This window comes from Peromyscus leucopus, chromosome 2 (genome assembly GCF_004664715.2).
Source record: "Peromyscus leucopus breed LL Stock chromosome 2, UCI_PerLeu_2.1, whole genome shotgun sequence".
Classification (NCBI taxonomy): Eukaryota; Metazoa; Chordata; class Mammalia; order Rodentia; family Cricetidae; genus Peromyscus; species Peromyscus leucopus.
In genome coordinates this window covers 151447557-151464502 of record NC_051064.1, presented here as the reverse complement: position 1 = coordinate 151464502, position 16946 = coordinate 151447557, and the positions used below count along the sequence as shown (strand labels likewise).

The 16946-nt window shown below is 51.0% G+C and overlaps 1 protein-coding gene across 1 annotated transcript in view; it reads left to right on the top strand.

Annotated features, from left to right (window-relative positions):
* The window catches only part of Ajap1 (adherens junctions associated protein 1), a 115142-nt gene extending 100444 nt beyond the window's left edge, over nucleotides 1–14698 (top strand). Inside the window, exons 3-6 of the mRNA XM_028883063.2 lie at nucleotides 982–1069; nucleotides 3130–3372; nucleotides 5173–5303; nucleotides 13618–14698. Coding sequence (XP_028738896.1) covers nucleotides 982–1069; nucleotides 3130–3372; nucleotides 5173–5245 — 404 coding nt within the window. The 3' untranslated portion in view covers nucleotides 5246–5303; nucleotides 13618–14698. The remainder of the gene's footprint in view (nucleotides 1–981; nucleotides 1070–3129; nucleotides 3373–5172; nucleotides 5304–13617) is intronic.
* Nucleotides 14699–16946: the final 2248 nt, after the last annotated feature.

Below are 16946 nucleotides of genomic sequence, written 5' to 3'. Positions count from 1 at the left end.
TGTTAGAATTGGGTGCCGAGTTCCCAGTTGGTACAGGACAGGGCCTGGATGTCCCAAAGACATCATCCCTTAGAGGACGATGCTTTCTCCTTTAGGTTCCCCAAGCTGCTTGGTCTTCTTTTCAGGTCCCATGTTTGCCAACACTGGGGGCTGTGTACCTTGCAGACCACTCTGGCTGGCCAGTAGAGTTAGCTGGGGACACTCTTTGTTTCCATGTCCCAGGAAGACTGTGACAGATGAGGTCCAGAAGGAATGTGGCCTAGGGTGGAACCAGAGGTGGGAGCTATTACTGGTTGGGAGCACTGGAGGGGGATGACAGAGAAATCCTAACCTTGGACATCTGCAGTGCCAGCAAATGACTGTTTGGCTCTGGCTATCCTGCTGCAGAAGTGGCCCTGCCCGTCTATCCCCATTCTGTCAACACCATGGTGCTGTCCACTGTCATTCTTCACTGGGGAGAGGGACAGGGTTACAAGGCCAGGTGACAGAAGCCGCACCCTTCCATGCCCTTGGTCTCTCAGTGGTAGGAACTAACTTTGCAGGCAGTGAATGATGGAGAGGGTTCTAGAGACAAGAGACACCCCGGGGGAGAGTGCCTTCGGGGTCTGCAGTTGGGGGACCTATCTTCTTCCAGAAGTCCTAGGTGGGCTGGGCCAGTCCCTCTCCGATGCTCATGTCTCCAAAATGGAGACACAGACCATTTGTACCAGGCAAGGACAAGGGGGTGGTGGTTGGGAGTCTCAGCAGAGTTACCTGAATTCAGACAAAAGCAGCAGGTTGAGGGCACAGCTGCCCATGGGACGCTGAGAGTGGGAAAGAAGAGATCAGGGCTGGAGACTCCCTTTCTGGACCCAGGCGATAACAGCCTTGGTGCTTCAAACCTAAGCACCCGTCTGCCCCTCGCCCCTCATTCTGCCCCTGCCAGCTCCAGTCCAGGCCCCTCCCACGCGCTGACCTTGGCCTCTGTCTCCTTCCCTGCAGGTCTGGCTGTGCATCAGATCATCACCATCACCGTCTCCCTCATCATGGTCATCGCTGCACTCATCACAACTCTTGTCTTAAAAAATTGGTAAGGCCTGGGATTGGTGGGCTTTGGGGTACTCAGGGAGGTCTGCATAGAGAGCCCCAACTTTTTAAGACCGTGCCTAGGAGCTGGAATCGAACACTGCTGGCAGAATGTTTGCCCAGCTTGAGTAAAACCCTGGCTTCCATCCCAGCTCTTCATATACTGAGTGTGCTGGCCTGTGCCTCTAACTCCAGCACTCAGGAAATGGAGGCAAGAGGATCAGAAGTTCAAGGTCATCCTCAGCTACACAGCCTGTGATACAGAAGACCCATTCTGAATGGCAGCCTACAGGCTTCACTCCCACTGAAGTAGGAGGTCCCAGGTGACTACAGGCACTTTGGCCACCGCTGGCTTCAGCTGGGTCCACTTTCTAGCGTAGCCCTCAGCATGGCTCCTGTGCAAGAGGTGGTAAGCTTGGCCAACATTCATGACACAGTGTCCCAGGATCCATGTTTCTCTGGTCACCCAGCTCTGTCTGGCCCTGTATGTATCTGTGTATGTTGCCCACCGGGGTGCAGTCCGTGTCATACCTCTGAAAGGCAGAAACAGCAGCAGCGTCCTCAGACTCCTCCTGGACCGCTGCCCTCCTCTGGGGTCCAGGCACCTCACCAGCCAGCCTCCTCATCTCCGTCCCCTTGAGCAGCCATTCTCTGCTGTCACACCAGGTTGTTGCCTTGCTGCAGGTGGCTTCCTTTCCCTGTCCCCTCCTGTAAAGTGGCCTGCTTTGAGGCTAGCCTTGTTGGGCGTGTACATCCGACATAGCCCAAGAAACTGAGGGCGCTGCTAGGGTTCCTTGCTGCCCACGGCACCCGAAATGCAGATCTACCTGAAGCTGCTTGAAAGGTGTCTGTTGCTTGTGAGCATCAAGGAAGGCTCAAGTTTGCCGGTGGAGCAGTGTGCCCCATGATTCCCAGATAGATGTGAATGACAAGTAGGGTCCCAGCAACAGGACAAACCCAGAAATGGGAGAGCCAAAGGTAGGTAGCAAGGTGGGAGACACAGCCCAAGACAAACCCCATTCTACAAGCCTCACACCTGATAGGTGGGTGGGTCTCTGGTGGATCCAGGACACATGCATAGTAAAGTAGCTCCTGCCAAGCTTCTAGAGCAGAAGGTGGAGGGTGCAGGGGTCACAGGTCCACATGTGTGTGGGGAAGTTCAGCCTCGTGACCATCTCAGGAGGAGAAGAAGACTTGTGACCCCCTTCTGTGACAGGCCACCTCTCCCTCTGGGAGAGCAGCCAAGGGTGGATAAGGAGGGTCAGCAGGGCTCAGCATCTTCTGCTGAGGGACCTTCTGCCTCATGCTCACTTTCAGTAGCCGTGAGACCCCCCACACACACTCCCCACCCCCACCTTGGGGAAGAGGTAAGGAGTAAAGTGAGATCCACAGAAAACAGGACACCTTGTTTTAATGATGCCCTGCATTCCACTTGACATTCCTTCACAGAGGAGAGTGGGGTCCCCAGTTCATCTTCCATGGCCATAGGAAGCCCTCACAGACAGAGCAGTGGGGAGTGCGGAGGAAACACACGGGGCATGAGAACATTTCTTTGTCAGACCCTGGCAAGGATGAACTCAAGTCAGTTTCCAGTTGTGGATGTGTTCTGAATGAGGTGACTGCCAGGGGCTCCCTCTCAACAGCTCATCCCACAGCAAGACAACCTTCCACCGCAGGCTATCCACAGAGGACCCCTCCTGCCTCCCCAGGCCCTCTTGCAGTGAACACTATCAACCTTTGCATCCCATTAAGGCATTGGAGGGAAACTGAGTCAGCCCCCTCAGTCTAGCTGACATTCTTCAGGCAAACAAGGTCCCATAGCCTCACTACTCACCTCCAAGCTCTCTTGTGATAATGGCCACATTTAAAATTCAGATTTTATATTTGAAAAAAAAAGGGAGCTGATTACTTGATTGTGGTTGATCTTTCTGAAGAGGCCGAGAATTACTATGTAATATAAATGATGCCTAGCAGTGAAGGCTTCGCAGTGGGTGTGTGGGAGAGGTCTGCACATTGCTCCAGTACCTGCCCACCCCTACTCAGACCTCTCTGTCTCTCTGCTAGCTGTGCCCCAAGTGGGCACACTCGGAGGAACAGCCACCAGCGGAAGATGAACCAGCAGGAGGAAAGCTGCCAGAACTTAACAGACTTCACCCCGGCCCGGGTGCCCAGCAGCGTGGACATCTTCACGGCCTATAACGAGACGCTGCAGTGTTCCCATGAGTGTGTCAGGGCATCCGTGCCCGTGTACGCCGATGAGACACTGCATTCGACAGGGGAATACAAGTCCACGTTCAATGGAAACCGGTGAGCTCTGTGTGACCCGGTCTCCAAGACTCTGTGTGGTTGAACCAGGCACCGACCTCTTGTCTGGTCACTCTGTAGATCTTTCAGGGGCCCAGCACATGAAGACAGCTGATTTGTCAAAACAAAAGCAGGAAGAAGAACCAATAGGTATTAGTCAGCCCGGGAGGCACAACAGCAGCCATGGGAAAAAACGTGTCCCAGACCACAAGACGGTGACCAAGACGCATTCCCAGACCTTCACTACTACAGCTGGAGGCTGAATGTCTGCTCCCCCAACCCCCCAGTCTCAGGGTTCAAAGCTAGCCAAGTACTCACTGCCCTCTGGAGCATCAGCAAATTATGACAGGTTCCTCCCACAGTCAGTGTCTCTTGGACTCTGTCAATAAATGTCAGCAGCCAGCTCAGAAAAATAGCAAATACCAAGCAGACTCCAGGCCGCAGTCCCTTATTAAATGCTCTTTTATTATTCATGGGTGATCCCTCAAAGAAGACACACTTCTCTAGCCATCCCTGGGAATGGTTAAGAAACTCCTGAGTCAGCTGCACAAGGTTTGTCCAGCATTAAATTAAAATATCAATAAGCTATTTTTTAAGTGACTATGCACCCATGCATCATTTGTGAATTAGAGAAAAAAAAAAAAAACGAGAAGAATGAAATGAGGCAGTTAGCAGGCTGCTCATATGCCTTGAAGGCCCCTCCCCCTCTCAGTCAGCAGCTGAGATAGGAGGGTCCCCTGGGACCGTGGCTGGGAGGTCAGCTCTGGGTCACCCTGTGCCTTCCATCCTGTTTGCTGCTTTACCTGTAAGCAGAAGTGGGCTCGGAGTTCCAGCTCTTCTGGCCACCAGAGTAACCACAGTCCATATGCTCCTGTGCCGCCGCTGGCTACAGTGAGCAGGTGTGCCATGCCCATGCCCAGCTGTAGAGGGTGGAGTAGCTGCTACTCTCATATCCTAATATGGAGCCAGGAAGGATAACACTCTGGTGTCTGCCACTGGGCCTGGGGAGTGGTAGTTGCCGGCTTCATTTCTGTTGCTGTAATAAAATACCTTGACAAAACACAGTTTGGAGTAGAGAGGAGTTTATTCAGCTTGTGATTCCAGGTTTCAGTCCATCATAGAAGGGAATTCACAGCAGCAGGAGCTTCAAGCAGCCAGTCTAGGGCAGAGAGAAGTAAATACATGCACACCTGCTTGCTTGTTTCCTTCATTTCTATACAGTTCAGGATCCCCTGCCTAGGGAATGGTGCCACTCAGGGTGGTCTCAATCCCCCCCATCAATTAACAATCAAGATACTACACACACACACACACACACACACACACACACAGCCTCACAGGCCAACCTGGTCTATACAATCCCTCAGTGAGACTCTCTTCCCGGGTGATTCTAGGCTGTCAAATTGGTAGTTAAAGCTAACCATCACAGTAACCTGGCTTCAATGACAAAATGTGAAGGGGACATTTTAGGAGATGGGCTTTGTCCTTTCTATCACGTGCAATACTGTGCATCCAGTCTCATCCATGGAAGCCCAGACCCTGGCTCTGGGCTCATCCCAAAGTCAGCATCTGCAAATGGCACACGAGTGAGGGATGACCAGCCTTCCCACTGAGTCCCTCAACCCTGCATCCATCAGCCTCTCTGCTGGTGGGCCTTAGAGACAGTGGTGGTCTCTCCTATCTAGAGGTTGGTAAAGACCCATCTCAGAGAACACACTTCCCCTGCAGGCTGACCAGCTTGCCTGCCATGTGCAGGCTCACACAGCTCACATGGCTCAAAGCCTTCTTCTCTGCTTTCCACAGATCCTCATCTGCAGATCGGCATCTCATCCCTGTGGCCTTTGTGTCTGAGAAATGGTTTGAAATCTCCTGCTGACTGGCCGAAGGCTTTTTACCTCCTGGGGGCGGGGCAGACGCCATGTGTCTGTTTCATGGTATGTATCTCCCTGAGGCAGCCTGCCCTCTGCCCTCTTTATCTCCCTCCCCCCATCTCCCCTTACCTCTGCTTTGGGATGATCAGGAGCCCCTCTCTAAAGCAGTGGGTTTCTCAATACATGCCCTGTGTGGATACTGGACCATGGGTCTCTCGGCACATCTATTAGACAAACAGTTAGGACTTCTCAGGGAGGGAGGCACTCCCAGGATCTCCTTGCAACAGCAACAGCACCATCTCAGGGCTATGCCCTCCCTGTGCAGAACTGTGAGCTGAAATTACCTTCAGAAACAAGCTCTGGATACAACATTCCCTTCCCTCAGCAGGAAGCCACCAGGGCAGCAGCTAAGCAGACAGGGATCACACCCTCAGCACACAATCATGCCGGGAGGGAGTGGGGCAGGAGCGGAATTAAAATGCAGTCTTGAAATATGAAAATAAGAGATAAGAAATAACATGATAAAGAAAGAAAGTGAAGAGTTGAGACATCTACTAATTTGAAGCTGGAGACTGGCACCCAAACAGGATGAATTCTTCACGCTCTGCTGCCTGGGAACATTCGGCTTGCTTTGGATGGTATTAACTCTGATGCTAACATTAAATGGCTTCTGTACTGAGTCTATGAACAGTGGCCTAAGGGGTGGGGAGTGAGTGCTTCTCACAGGAGCAGCGCAGCCCACACGCCCCGCTTACACGTGCTGCAGGCACAGCCCATGGGTGGTGTGGGCTTGACATCCTTTCCTTTGTGATTCCAGGCTTGCTGGGGACCTTCCTTTTGCCCAGTGTCACAGCAGAGTGAGCCAGTCTACATCACCCTTACAAAAGGCACCCAATCATTTTCCATGAGATGGCAACCCTGTTTCTTAGATAGGACACAGTATCCGCAAATATTTTCCTCTTACTCATTGCTCACTTTCTGCATGGGGATTAAGTAAAAAGGGCAGAAGGCTGAAAACTGGACATGGCTCCAGGGTTCCATACCCAGCCCTTTCCAGCAGGAAGCAAGGAGCAAGCTGAGGCCAGCATGGGAACGAATCGGTCAGTTCTTAATCCCAGCACTAATGAATCGCAAGACTGGTCCAAATCAAATCTCCAGCCCTCAGTCTCTGTCCCAAAGCCAACATGTTCCGCCAACGGGCAAGAAAAAGTAATTAGATTAAACTGGAAACGAGCCTCCTGCAGAGGCTTTCACGGAGCCCGCGTGGCAAGCACAGCCTTCTAGCAGGCAGGACACAGAGCCTGGCACATCCTCAGAGCACGGAGCCGCGGCCTGCCAATGCAGCTCATTCCATTAAGGCTGTGGACATCCCTCTTGGATGTGCCAGCTCAGCTAGTGTTGGGGAGCAGTAGAGGTCCCAGTTGCCTGGTAAAGCTTGGCAAGCCCCAGGGTAGGATAGACACCACATCTCTGTTACAGCTTTAGAAGTTCGTTAAAGGTGGGCATGATGGCTAATGCCTGTAATTAATGCCAAGCAGTCAGGAGTCTGAGGCAGGGGAGTCACTGAGAGTGTGAAGAAAAACTCAGAGTCAGATCCTGTATCAATTAAAAAACAAAACAAAACGAGAAAAAAATGTGTTAAGCCATAGTTCATTGACATGGAGATGATGAACCGGCCAACTTGGCTGACAGTTCCCAGAAGAGCTAAAGGACCATAGGCTGTGTGTCTTCTGCTCTTGGGGCAACTTTGTCGTATAGATGGCCACTTTTTACACACAGCAGTGCATTCACTCCCCCAGCAAGCCCGTCTACAAAGAGGGAAACTGAGGCTGAGGAAAGGCAGACAACTTGACCAAGATGCTCTAGGTTGTCAGTGGTGAAGCTAATCATCCGAGGTTGTCTGGTTCCAGGGTATCACATTACCTACTCTACAGATGGTTCTGCTTTGAAAACCCCTTGCAGGGTCTGAGACCATGCCTTTCTCTATGCCAAGTGCCTCTGCTCACCTGAGGCCAGCCCCAAGCTGTAGGCAGGCCGAGGGTAGAGTGGAGCTGCAGGAGGACCAGTCCCAAGTGCTCAAGGATCTGAGCTCTGCAGCCTTCTGCAGGGAGCTGAAGCATGGACATTTACAAGAACACAGAGCTTAGGTGGCAGGATACATGGTTTTACTTGTTCCTCGGTTCCAAAAATCCCTCTTGTCTTTCCTACAGCATTCTCTTCTCCCTGGAGCAATCAAGTTCCCACTGTTTTGATTAGGTATCCCAGCACACTGATCTTGGGTGGGGTATAAGATGTAGGTGCCCCCGGAGCTACTTGAGAGTCACCCCTATCTACATGAGTCTACCTGTTTCCAGACCACTACTGCCCCCCCCCCATGTGCATCCTGGGGACCCTCTGGATTGAGTCAAACTAGGCGTTGCTTCTCCTTGCAAAACGAATGAACTCTGCCACCATGGCTGCCGTGCATCACCTCCAGTGACTTTCAGTAGACCAGAACCAGTAGAGCTGTGCAAAGAGTCTCATTAGTCTCTGATAAATGCTTAAAGATCCCATCGCCCTGTGCCGGGCGAGCTATTCATCACTCACTGGGATGAAAGCCTTCGGATTCTGAGCATCGCCTGGGTCTTGTAATTAACGCCTGGGCACGATCAGCAAGCAGAGACCGGCTGGAGAGATCTCTCAGATTTACACGGGTACTTGTTGTCCCTTAAATAAATAGTAATTAATAGAAAAATATTTAATTAAGGTTTAATAGTCAATGGAGATATTTATCTCTTGTAGAGCCTTTAAGACTTTTAGATAGCTTTTTATTGGTGATGTAACAATTTCTTTAAAAGAATTTGTTTTATCTGTGTGTGTCAGTGTGTGTGTGTGTGTGTGTGTGTGTGTGTGTGTGATGCATGGGCATGAATATAGTGCACAGTTGGATATCAAAACAACTTCCCAGTTGTTTCTCTCTTTCCACGGTGTGTTTTGGGGATTGAACTCAGGTCCTTGGCTTTTGAGGCAAGCTCTTTTATCCTCTGAGTCGTCTTGCTGGTCCCAATGCAGCAGTCCTTACCCCCACATAATCTTGTCCCCTTACAGGAATAGGTGTGCACAAGTGGCCCCTAACTGTGGCCACGTCTCTTCCCGGCAGCTGGGCTCCTGGGGAAACCTGGGGCTCACGGCAGACAAGTGCCTGCTCCCCTTCTTTGGCCAGTCCTTGTCGCATCCCACCTTGTGGTGGGCACAGACAGCTCAGGGTGAAACCAGATGATGCTGGCTTCCTGTACTCTGGCTCCCACAGAGGGGACTTCAGAGACTCACCTGCCATTGACTCATGGCTCATTTCCTGTCGTATTTTTCCCCACAGAGGATGGCCGAACTTCAGAGAACCCCGTTAGATGTAGTTAGGTTTGTCCTACTTGCCAAAACTGCTTCCTTCTGAAGCATGCCTCACAAACCATAAAAACTATCGCATCTGGAGCAAATAAGAGATACATCACTATTAATATTCTCAAACCAATTAAATCACATGATCGATAAAAAATGGGAAGTGCTGAGTCCTCCCACAAAACAAAATGAAACACATCTCAGGGGCTGGGGAGATAGCTGGTTGGGTAAACTGCTTTCCCATCCCTGACACACACAAAAAGCCAGACACGGCCGGGCGGCGGTGGTGGCGCACGCCTTTAACCCCAGCACTCGGGAGGCAGAGCCAGGCGGATCTCTGTGAGTTCGAGGCCAGCTTGGTCTACAGAGCTAGATCCAGGACAGGCACCAAAACTACACAGAGAAACCCTGTCTCAAAAAACCAAAAAACCAAAACCAAAACCAAAAGAGCCAGACACAGCCAAGCAGTCTGTGAGCACTGGGTTCCTTGAGACACCTTGTCTCAAGACGGAAGGCGATTGAAAACAGCACTTGATGTCAATCCCTGGCATCTACATGCCTGTGCACAAGCTGGAACATGTACACACACACACACACACACACACACACACACACACACATACACACACCATACTCAGAATACAAAGCTCTCATAACTCAAAGGAAGCACAGAGAACCTTCTAGAAGCTGTGCTTGCTGATATCCAGCACAAAGAAAACATGGGGGCACAGGGGCCCTTTCAGACTGTGGTGACTCTGACTAGTTAGCAGCTGTGGCACCAGGACTAGCCTGCCCTGCTGTCTCTGTTTTCAAAGCAGAGTCTTATTTATTTAGCATCAAGTCCATGAGCCCAGGATACCCGCTGCCCAATCTCCTTCCAGGCAGCAGGGGGCAGAATGTACCCCAGAATTTATCTGCAAGATTGCCTTGCAGCACCCAGCTTTCCTGTCTCTCCCTGTTCCCTGTGAGGTCCAGTCCCACCTCCTGCTGGGTGGTGGCCTTCCCCATGGTTTGGGCTCCTGGTCGTTCTCCAGCTCAGGACCAAGAGCCTCCTGCACTGAGCCTCTGCAACTGGAGGTCCTGGTCCTCACTACAGGCCAGAACTAGAGAGCAGCAGAACTGAGCGCGCAGGCAGGCCTGCAGGGAGGTGGCAGCCTTCCATCCCTGTCTTCCCTGGCCTGAGGCTAGGATGGCACCCTGCCCTTGCCCTTGCCTGGAACCTCTTCTGCTCTGCAAGAATCCAGTACTGCTGTTACAAGGGCAAACTCAGTTGGAGTCATCATTGGCTCGGTCTCTCTCTTTTCTACCAGCAGACAAGTGTCCAGAGGCTTGCCACAGATTCCTCCTTCCGTGGCTCCACATTCCTCCCTGTGTGGCTCCACAGGATCACTTTCCGGGGGACAGTCTCTGTCACCAGCTGTCCTGAGAGTGGGTTTTAAGTCAAGAAAGACCCATGTTAGTGACCCAGAATGGGCTACTGAGCCTTGTCTGCCTCTTAGCTTTCTTCAGAATTGGGTACCAGTCCATGTAGATGCAGAGTAGGAATCTAAGGGAGGCTGAAGTGGCCCTCACTGAAGACCTGTAGTCAGGGAATGTCCTGTTGCCTGGGACATGCCATGCTTGCTGGACTGAAAATCCCCGGAGACTCTCTTATACCTGGGGAGCAAGACAGATAGAAATTGAGGGCATGTCTGAATAGAGGAGAGAGGCCAACTGAGATTAGCAATTTGAGATCTGTGTACCACTGTGAATTTGAGAGGAGAGAGGGATGTGGTGGAGGGAGGAGCAACTGAGTCAGGGAAGGTGGGAGGAGCTAGCATGGAAAGCAAAGATAAGGTTCCTCTTGGGAGTGTCTGGGGGAAAGGCTGGCAGGGAGGGGGGGCTGCCCCTCCAGCCTTGCTTTTTCGGTTTAAGCCCAGGGTCAGGGACCAGAACCCCACCTCCACAGGAGCCTTTCTCATGAAGTTGGGGCAGCCCTGTGGCTTACAACCACCTTTAGATGGAAGCCAATAACTAGTCACCAGAAGCCAGCTTTGTTAGTGCGACCCGGAATCCCAGCACTCAGGACGCGAGGCAGGAAGATTGAAGCAGACTAGGCTATATAGAGAGACCCTGTCTCAAATAAGCAAATAAACAAGTAATCAACAATCAGAATAGGGACAGAAATCTCACTCACCCACATTACACTGACCTAGGCCACTACTGCCAAGTGTGAGGTCACCAAGCCCTGCCGTTAGTGAGCCCATTAAAAATTACATTTAATTGCAGAAAATAGAACTAATAAATAGCATTTTAACCTTTCTGTTTCTCTATCTTTCTCTGTTCTCTGTCTCTCTGTTTCTGTCTCTCTCTGTGTGTCTCTTTGTGTATGAGTGCTTGCCCGTGTGAGTGTATGTGTGTGTGTGTGTGTGTGTGTGTGTGTGTGTGTGTGTGTGTTATTATTGGCTATGTGTTCCTGTGGGTATGTGCTTATGTGTGGAGGCCAGAGGTCAATGTTGGGTATCTTCCTCTACCAATATCTGCCATGTTTTTTGAGACAGAATCTCTCACTGACCCCAAAGCTCACCAATTCTGCTAGGCTGGCTGGCCAGTAAGACCCAGGGATCCTCCTGTCTCTGTGTCCCCAGCACGGGGTAGGGGTGGGGTGCGGACCCACACTACCATGCCTAGTTTATATGTGGATGCTGTGGATCTATGCCCAGGTCTTCACATAAGCACAGCAGGCCCTCCACTCCCCCAGCTGTGTCCCCAGCCCCTTAACTTTTCTTCAGTGTGTGGTTCGGTGGCATTTGCTGTGTCACTGTCCCCACTAAAATGTCCCTCTGAACATTGCATCCCTAATGTGCACAAATGCACACACACTAGCCACACCCATACTCTGCCTTTTCAAATGCATGTCCTGGGTCACTCGTGTTAGTGATTTCACACAGCACTATTTTTTAACTTCAAAGATGTTCAAATGAAAACAGGTGCACAAGCTGGCTCTTTCTCTCTGCATTAAAGTGCATGTCTTTGTTTGAAATGCTTGATCCCAGAGCATGGGGCTTGGGTAGGGACACAGCTTGAGGAGGGCCCACAAAAAGGAGCCTAGTGCTGGTCTGACTTGTCCCATTCCTTTAATGCAAGATCACCTGAGGTCCACAGTAGGTGGACATCCCCTCAGAGGCACAGTGGATTCTTCAACTTAGGCCTCATAGAGATGCCAAACGGGGGTTTGTTTGAATACCTCTCCAACAGAAGGCAAGTTGGAGGGGTATTCAGGGAGCCTCTGTTGTCCATTCTGGGCCACAGGGAAGGAGCTGTGCCTTCAATTCTCTTTTCCACCTCACTGGAGAGACAAGTCGAGGCTCTGGGCACAAACATGGGCCCTGAACTGAGCAGGAGCAGGCCTTCCAGCCCTGCCCATCGCTCCAAGACAAAACCTGCATGTGCCTCCTGGAAATCTCAGCGTTCAAAGTCCACCACCACTGAGATGGAAGGAAGGATGTCACACTGGGGCCCTCTGGGGGAGCTGGGTCCCATCACCACCCTGGCTGCAACTGTGGGGGACTCTTTAAAACCAGCTTGCAGGCCCTAGCCAGACAACTTGCTTCCAGGTCTCCAGAGAAGGCACAGGGCCGAATGTTTCCAGAAGGTTCTGAACACACTGTGATGGATCTCTAATCTGGCCATTTGCTGGGCCTGCTGACTGTGGGGCAACACCAGCATTCAAGTCTTACCCTTCTGCCAACTTCGTCTTTGTCTGAGGATCGCTGGGGCCCTTGCTTCTTGACTTGTGCCATCCACAGGTGTGGAGGAACTTCCCTCCCTGCTTGAGGGTCTACATGGCCTCAGTTGTGGAGTGTTTCCACTGAGAGCATTGAGGGCAGTGGAGACCCTCACACATCACCCCATAACTCATACAGCGCCAAGCAGGATCGCCCATGGCTGTGACATGATGCATCCTCATGCCCAGGGGCATGCCCATCACTGGACTCTCTCTTGCTGGAAGACTGGGCTTCCACTTGCCAGGTCCGGGTGTCCTTTCGTGGCCAGGCTGCTGGAGAACGTTGCAGCCGCTGGCTTTCCCAGATTCCCTTTCTTTCTCTCTTGGGGAGACTCAGGTTGGCTTGGCTGCTCGATCCCGAAGTCTGTCCTGGGTCTTGGTCCCAGTGAGCCTCCAGCTGGTAGTGGATGCAAAGGGAGCCCATGGGTTCCTCCCTGCATTGCGGGTGTAGCAAGCAAAGCTCCTCCCTCTATGGGTTGGAGAGGGAGAGAGGAAGAATACAGGTCAGCATACTAGCCAATGACATGCCTGGTTGGGATGCTGGGTTCCATGTGAGTTAATGGAGGAGATGGACCTCTCAGAGGTCAGGGGACAGCTCCACATCGCCACCCTCGGCAGCTTGAGCACTTCTGAGCTCAACCCAGACCGAAGCAGAATTTATGGCTTTAACACTGAAAAGAATTTCAGGACTGGCTGGTGTCCTAAGCTGACTTGGGAGTTTTGTTAAAGATGTTTGAATATAGGCTTAAGACTGAGGGTTGACAGTGAAAGAGTGCTCAGAAGACGTTAGGACCCCCGCAGGAGCATGGGTGTGGGCCTCTCAGACAAAGAGCCGGATTTCAGAGAGGGGTGGCTGGCTGTAGGTTGGTGTTCAGGAACTTTTGTTTTCTTAGACCCCACCCATTCTCTGCATCCGTTTCCTTCTTTGATAGTGGGGTGACAGATTGGCCCCAGAGGAAATGGGGAAGGCCCTAACAGTTGCTAATTTCCAGGCTTCACTCAGCTGTCTGGGGGAGGGGCTCTTTTCCCTGCTCATGCCTCCCCAGATTTCCTGTGTCCTTCTGTCCCGTCTCAGGCCCAGCCCTTCCTGGGAGGCTCCGAACCCATGAGCCCTTCCTCATGGCCCCACCAATCCTTGGTGACCAGAGTGGATGTGTGTGGGCTTTGTGTGGGCAGGAAGCCTCCTCGTGCCCTAGGGCCTGCTACCATTAAATCTCTTCTCTCCTTCCTCCACAGGATGCCGTTGGTGAACTTGTACAAACAAAACAACAAAACAAAAAATTATAAAACCTAAAACTAAACTATCTAAGGAGAGGGTCCCGCACCTGCCGCTTCTGTTGCCCGCGGGAAACTCAGCAGAGCAGGACACCCAAGGCCAAATCTATTTTTGTAAAACTGCTCGTGCCTAGGGGCGCTCCCTTCTCCCAGAGTTTTCTTCGGAGAGCAGAAAGAAGAAATGCAAGAAGCGACTAGAGACAGCGGAGAAAGCAAGCAGAAGGACAGGAGACAGCTCCCGACGCCTGGGACTCGCACCACGATTCTGAACCTGTGCCAATAATACCACTATGTGCCATGTAATGACCCGGAAGCTCGGCCGGAGCCGAGCCCAGCGAACCACACGGAGAAATCTTACAGAGGACAGGGGTGGGGGATCACTTCCGGTAGAGTCACTATTTCTGGTTAATATACATATATAAATATATAAATACCAACACACAGACACACACACCTTTTTTGTACTGTAGCAATTTTTGAAGATCTTCAATGTTCCTTTTTAAAAAAAAAATGTGTTATAGTTACAAAATTTGATTTATTTAACATGCTTAGTATGAACAGAATAAACTCGTGTTTTGTACTTGGGCAACTCACACCACACACTGCACACACACACGCACACACACAAACACACAAGCATTTATACGCATATATTGGAGAAGCAGTTCCACAGGTGACCTGGTATTTCATCGCCATTCATCCAGGGAGACAGTCTCAACCCAGATGAGGAGGTCCTTAAATGACGTCCTTCATCTGTCAGATACCTGCCGAATGGCACTCAGTGTGTGGCTTATCACCTTGGGCCAGAATTAAGAATGCTGGGGTTTTCTCTATATGTATTCACACACATGATCAGTGCTATATTTCTTCATTTAACTGTCTGAAGATGCTAACAGCCACATGCGTTCACGTAGCTGACTGCCAACGAGTGAGCCTGAGCACCAGGTTGGGTGGGTGGTGGATTCTCGAACATTTGTGTTATACAAGCATAGACTGAATTAAAGAAATTTTCCAGTTCCATAATTAAAGGAATATATCCATATCCGGTGTGTGCTTATGTGAGGACAGCACTCAGGAGCCCAGGAGGGATCAAAACCCCATGGTTCTGTGTGTGCCCAGCCCAGGTGATCCCTGTTGGCTATGTTCTGGTACAGGCTGTGTCCTTCCCACAGTGGTACTGTGGTTTTCCTCAGGTCCAGGTGTGACCAGGAAGGTAGGGGAAACTGAGGTCCCAGTGATGTGTTTTCTTATGAAGATGTTACTTTGGGACTTCTGTTGGGTCCTACACTGAAGCCTCATAGTAAATCCTCAGGGTACTCCCTTGTTTGGAATAACTGCCATCTCCACTGTAGGCAGCTCAGCTAATCTCCCTGCTCCCTAGACTCTCTATCAGTAGCAGGTGCTGGGAGGAGTCTGTGAACCTGCTCCACACTCTTCGCACGTAGGGGTGTCTTGCTTGTATAAGTGTAACATATGCATGCAGTGGCCATGGATGTCAGGCTGCTAGACCCCCTGGAATTGGAGTTCATATGGTTGTGAGCTTCCCCGAGGATGGTGGGAACCAAAGCTGCTCCTCTGGAGGAGCAGCCAGTGCCCTGAACAGCTAAACCATCTCACAGCCCCACATCTGATGTTCCTGTGGCACACCTAGCAGAAGCTTGGTCAGGTGTTGGGGAATCTCCTGAGGATATGTCCGCTCTGCATGGCTCCACATCACCAGCAGGAGAATGAGTGAAAAAATGGAGAGAGAGTCTACAGACAAGGCTGAAAGGTTGAAGGCCAGACAGACAGCCTCTCTTGCCCTTGCTTATGTCTAAGTGGCCAAAGTTTTGCTTCTTTCCAGGGACTCTGCCCTCTGGGAACAACCTGACATAACATGAGTTTGATGAAGTTAGTTTCCATATCCCCCCTGAGCACGTGAAAGCTGAGTCTGATGGTGAAGGGGGATGATGCTCTTATAGTTCAGACATTTTGAGAGCTCTATCTAAGACGTTGCTCAAAAATGTGGAAGGTGGTTCTTCTGGATTTTGTTTCTGTTTTGGTACCCATGTCCCTAAACAAGACAATGTTCCCAAGACAATGCAAACATATGCCATTGTGACTTTGCCATGTTAGAGCTCCAGGTTCCCAGGATTCTCCTCCATGCCTCTGAGACATGCATCTTTCTCTGCACCTCCTATTGTCCTCTAGCTCTCTCATCAGAGGTGGGCTCTGCAGTTTCCTTGGCCCTGGGTGAACAAGGTAAGATGAGGGATGGCAGCATCACTTCATAGTGGGGCCTGGTGGTCAAGTGTGAGCAATTCCCCTTCTGCCCTTTACCTCTAGAACTGGGTCTACTAGTAGATACTTCCCTCCAAGAATGGGTCTGTCTGTTTACTTCAGCTGCTGCTGTCCTTACCAAGGTATCCAAGGAGGGTGGTATCGGTGGTGATGTCCCTGAACATATGTCCACTTAAGTTGTACCCTTTTGGCTTCACATGGCCACAGGCCCTCTGCTGGATGTGACTGACCACTTGTTCCTCACCACAGCTTTTGAAGTAATTAGCATTGGCTCTTGAAAGCCATCTTACTGGAAGGGCAGTTGAGCCTGTCTCTAGGCTCATTCACTTCTAATCTCTACACCTTGGTATCTATTTGGTGTCGCTCAAATAGGCAAGTGGTTACTTTTGTTTTTAAATGGTGAGTATGACTGGTGAGATTTCTCAGCACAGCTAGGGAAGCCTTCGGATCTTCTCTTCGGCTCACCTTTCTGAGATAGGTCTGAGACAGACCTAGGGGGGGTGATACCACTCCACCCCAAGGGCTGCTTCCCACATATGGACACCCAAGGGCACATAGACAGCCAAGGCAGGTGGGTCAGCCTCCTCGCAGGGAAAGTAGAGGCTCTGGGTTCCTCCTGTGGGTGTCTGGTCCTCTCTTCCCACCTTTGGTCTGGGTAGTCTTCTGTCACCTCCAACTCCTCCATCATTCCTTGGAGACCTTACCAACTCTCTGCTCTTGGTCTTAGGAAGTTGCCTTTACTGTTAATATCAATCTTACCTTCTTAAGTTCTCAAGCATCCCATATACCTCCCAGCACCAAAGTGGTCTCTGGCAGCACCCTCCCTGTAGGCACCCATCTTCAGTGTCCATCTTCAGGCCGTCTTGTGTGAACATGCCCAGCTCATCAGCTTAGTTACAAAGTGAGTGATCTGTTAAAGTCTCTATTTTGGCTCTCCAGAATAGGTGGAGTAGGGAGAGAGACATAGAGACAGAGACAGACCCACTGAGACAGACAGAGACACAGAGACA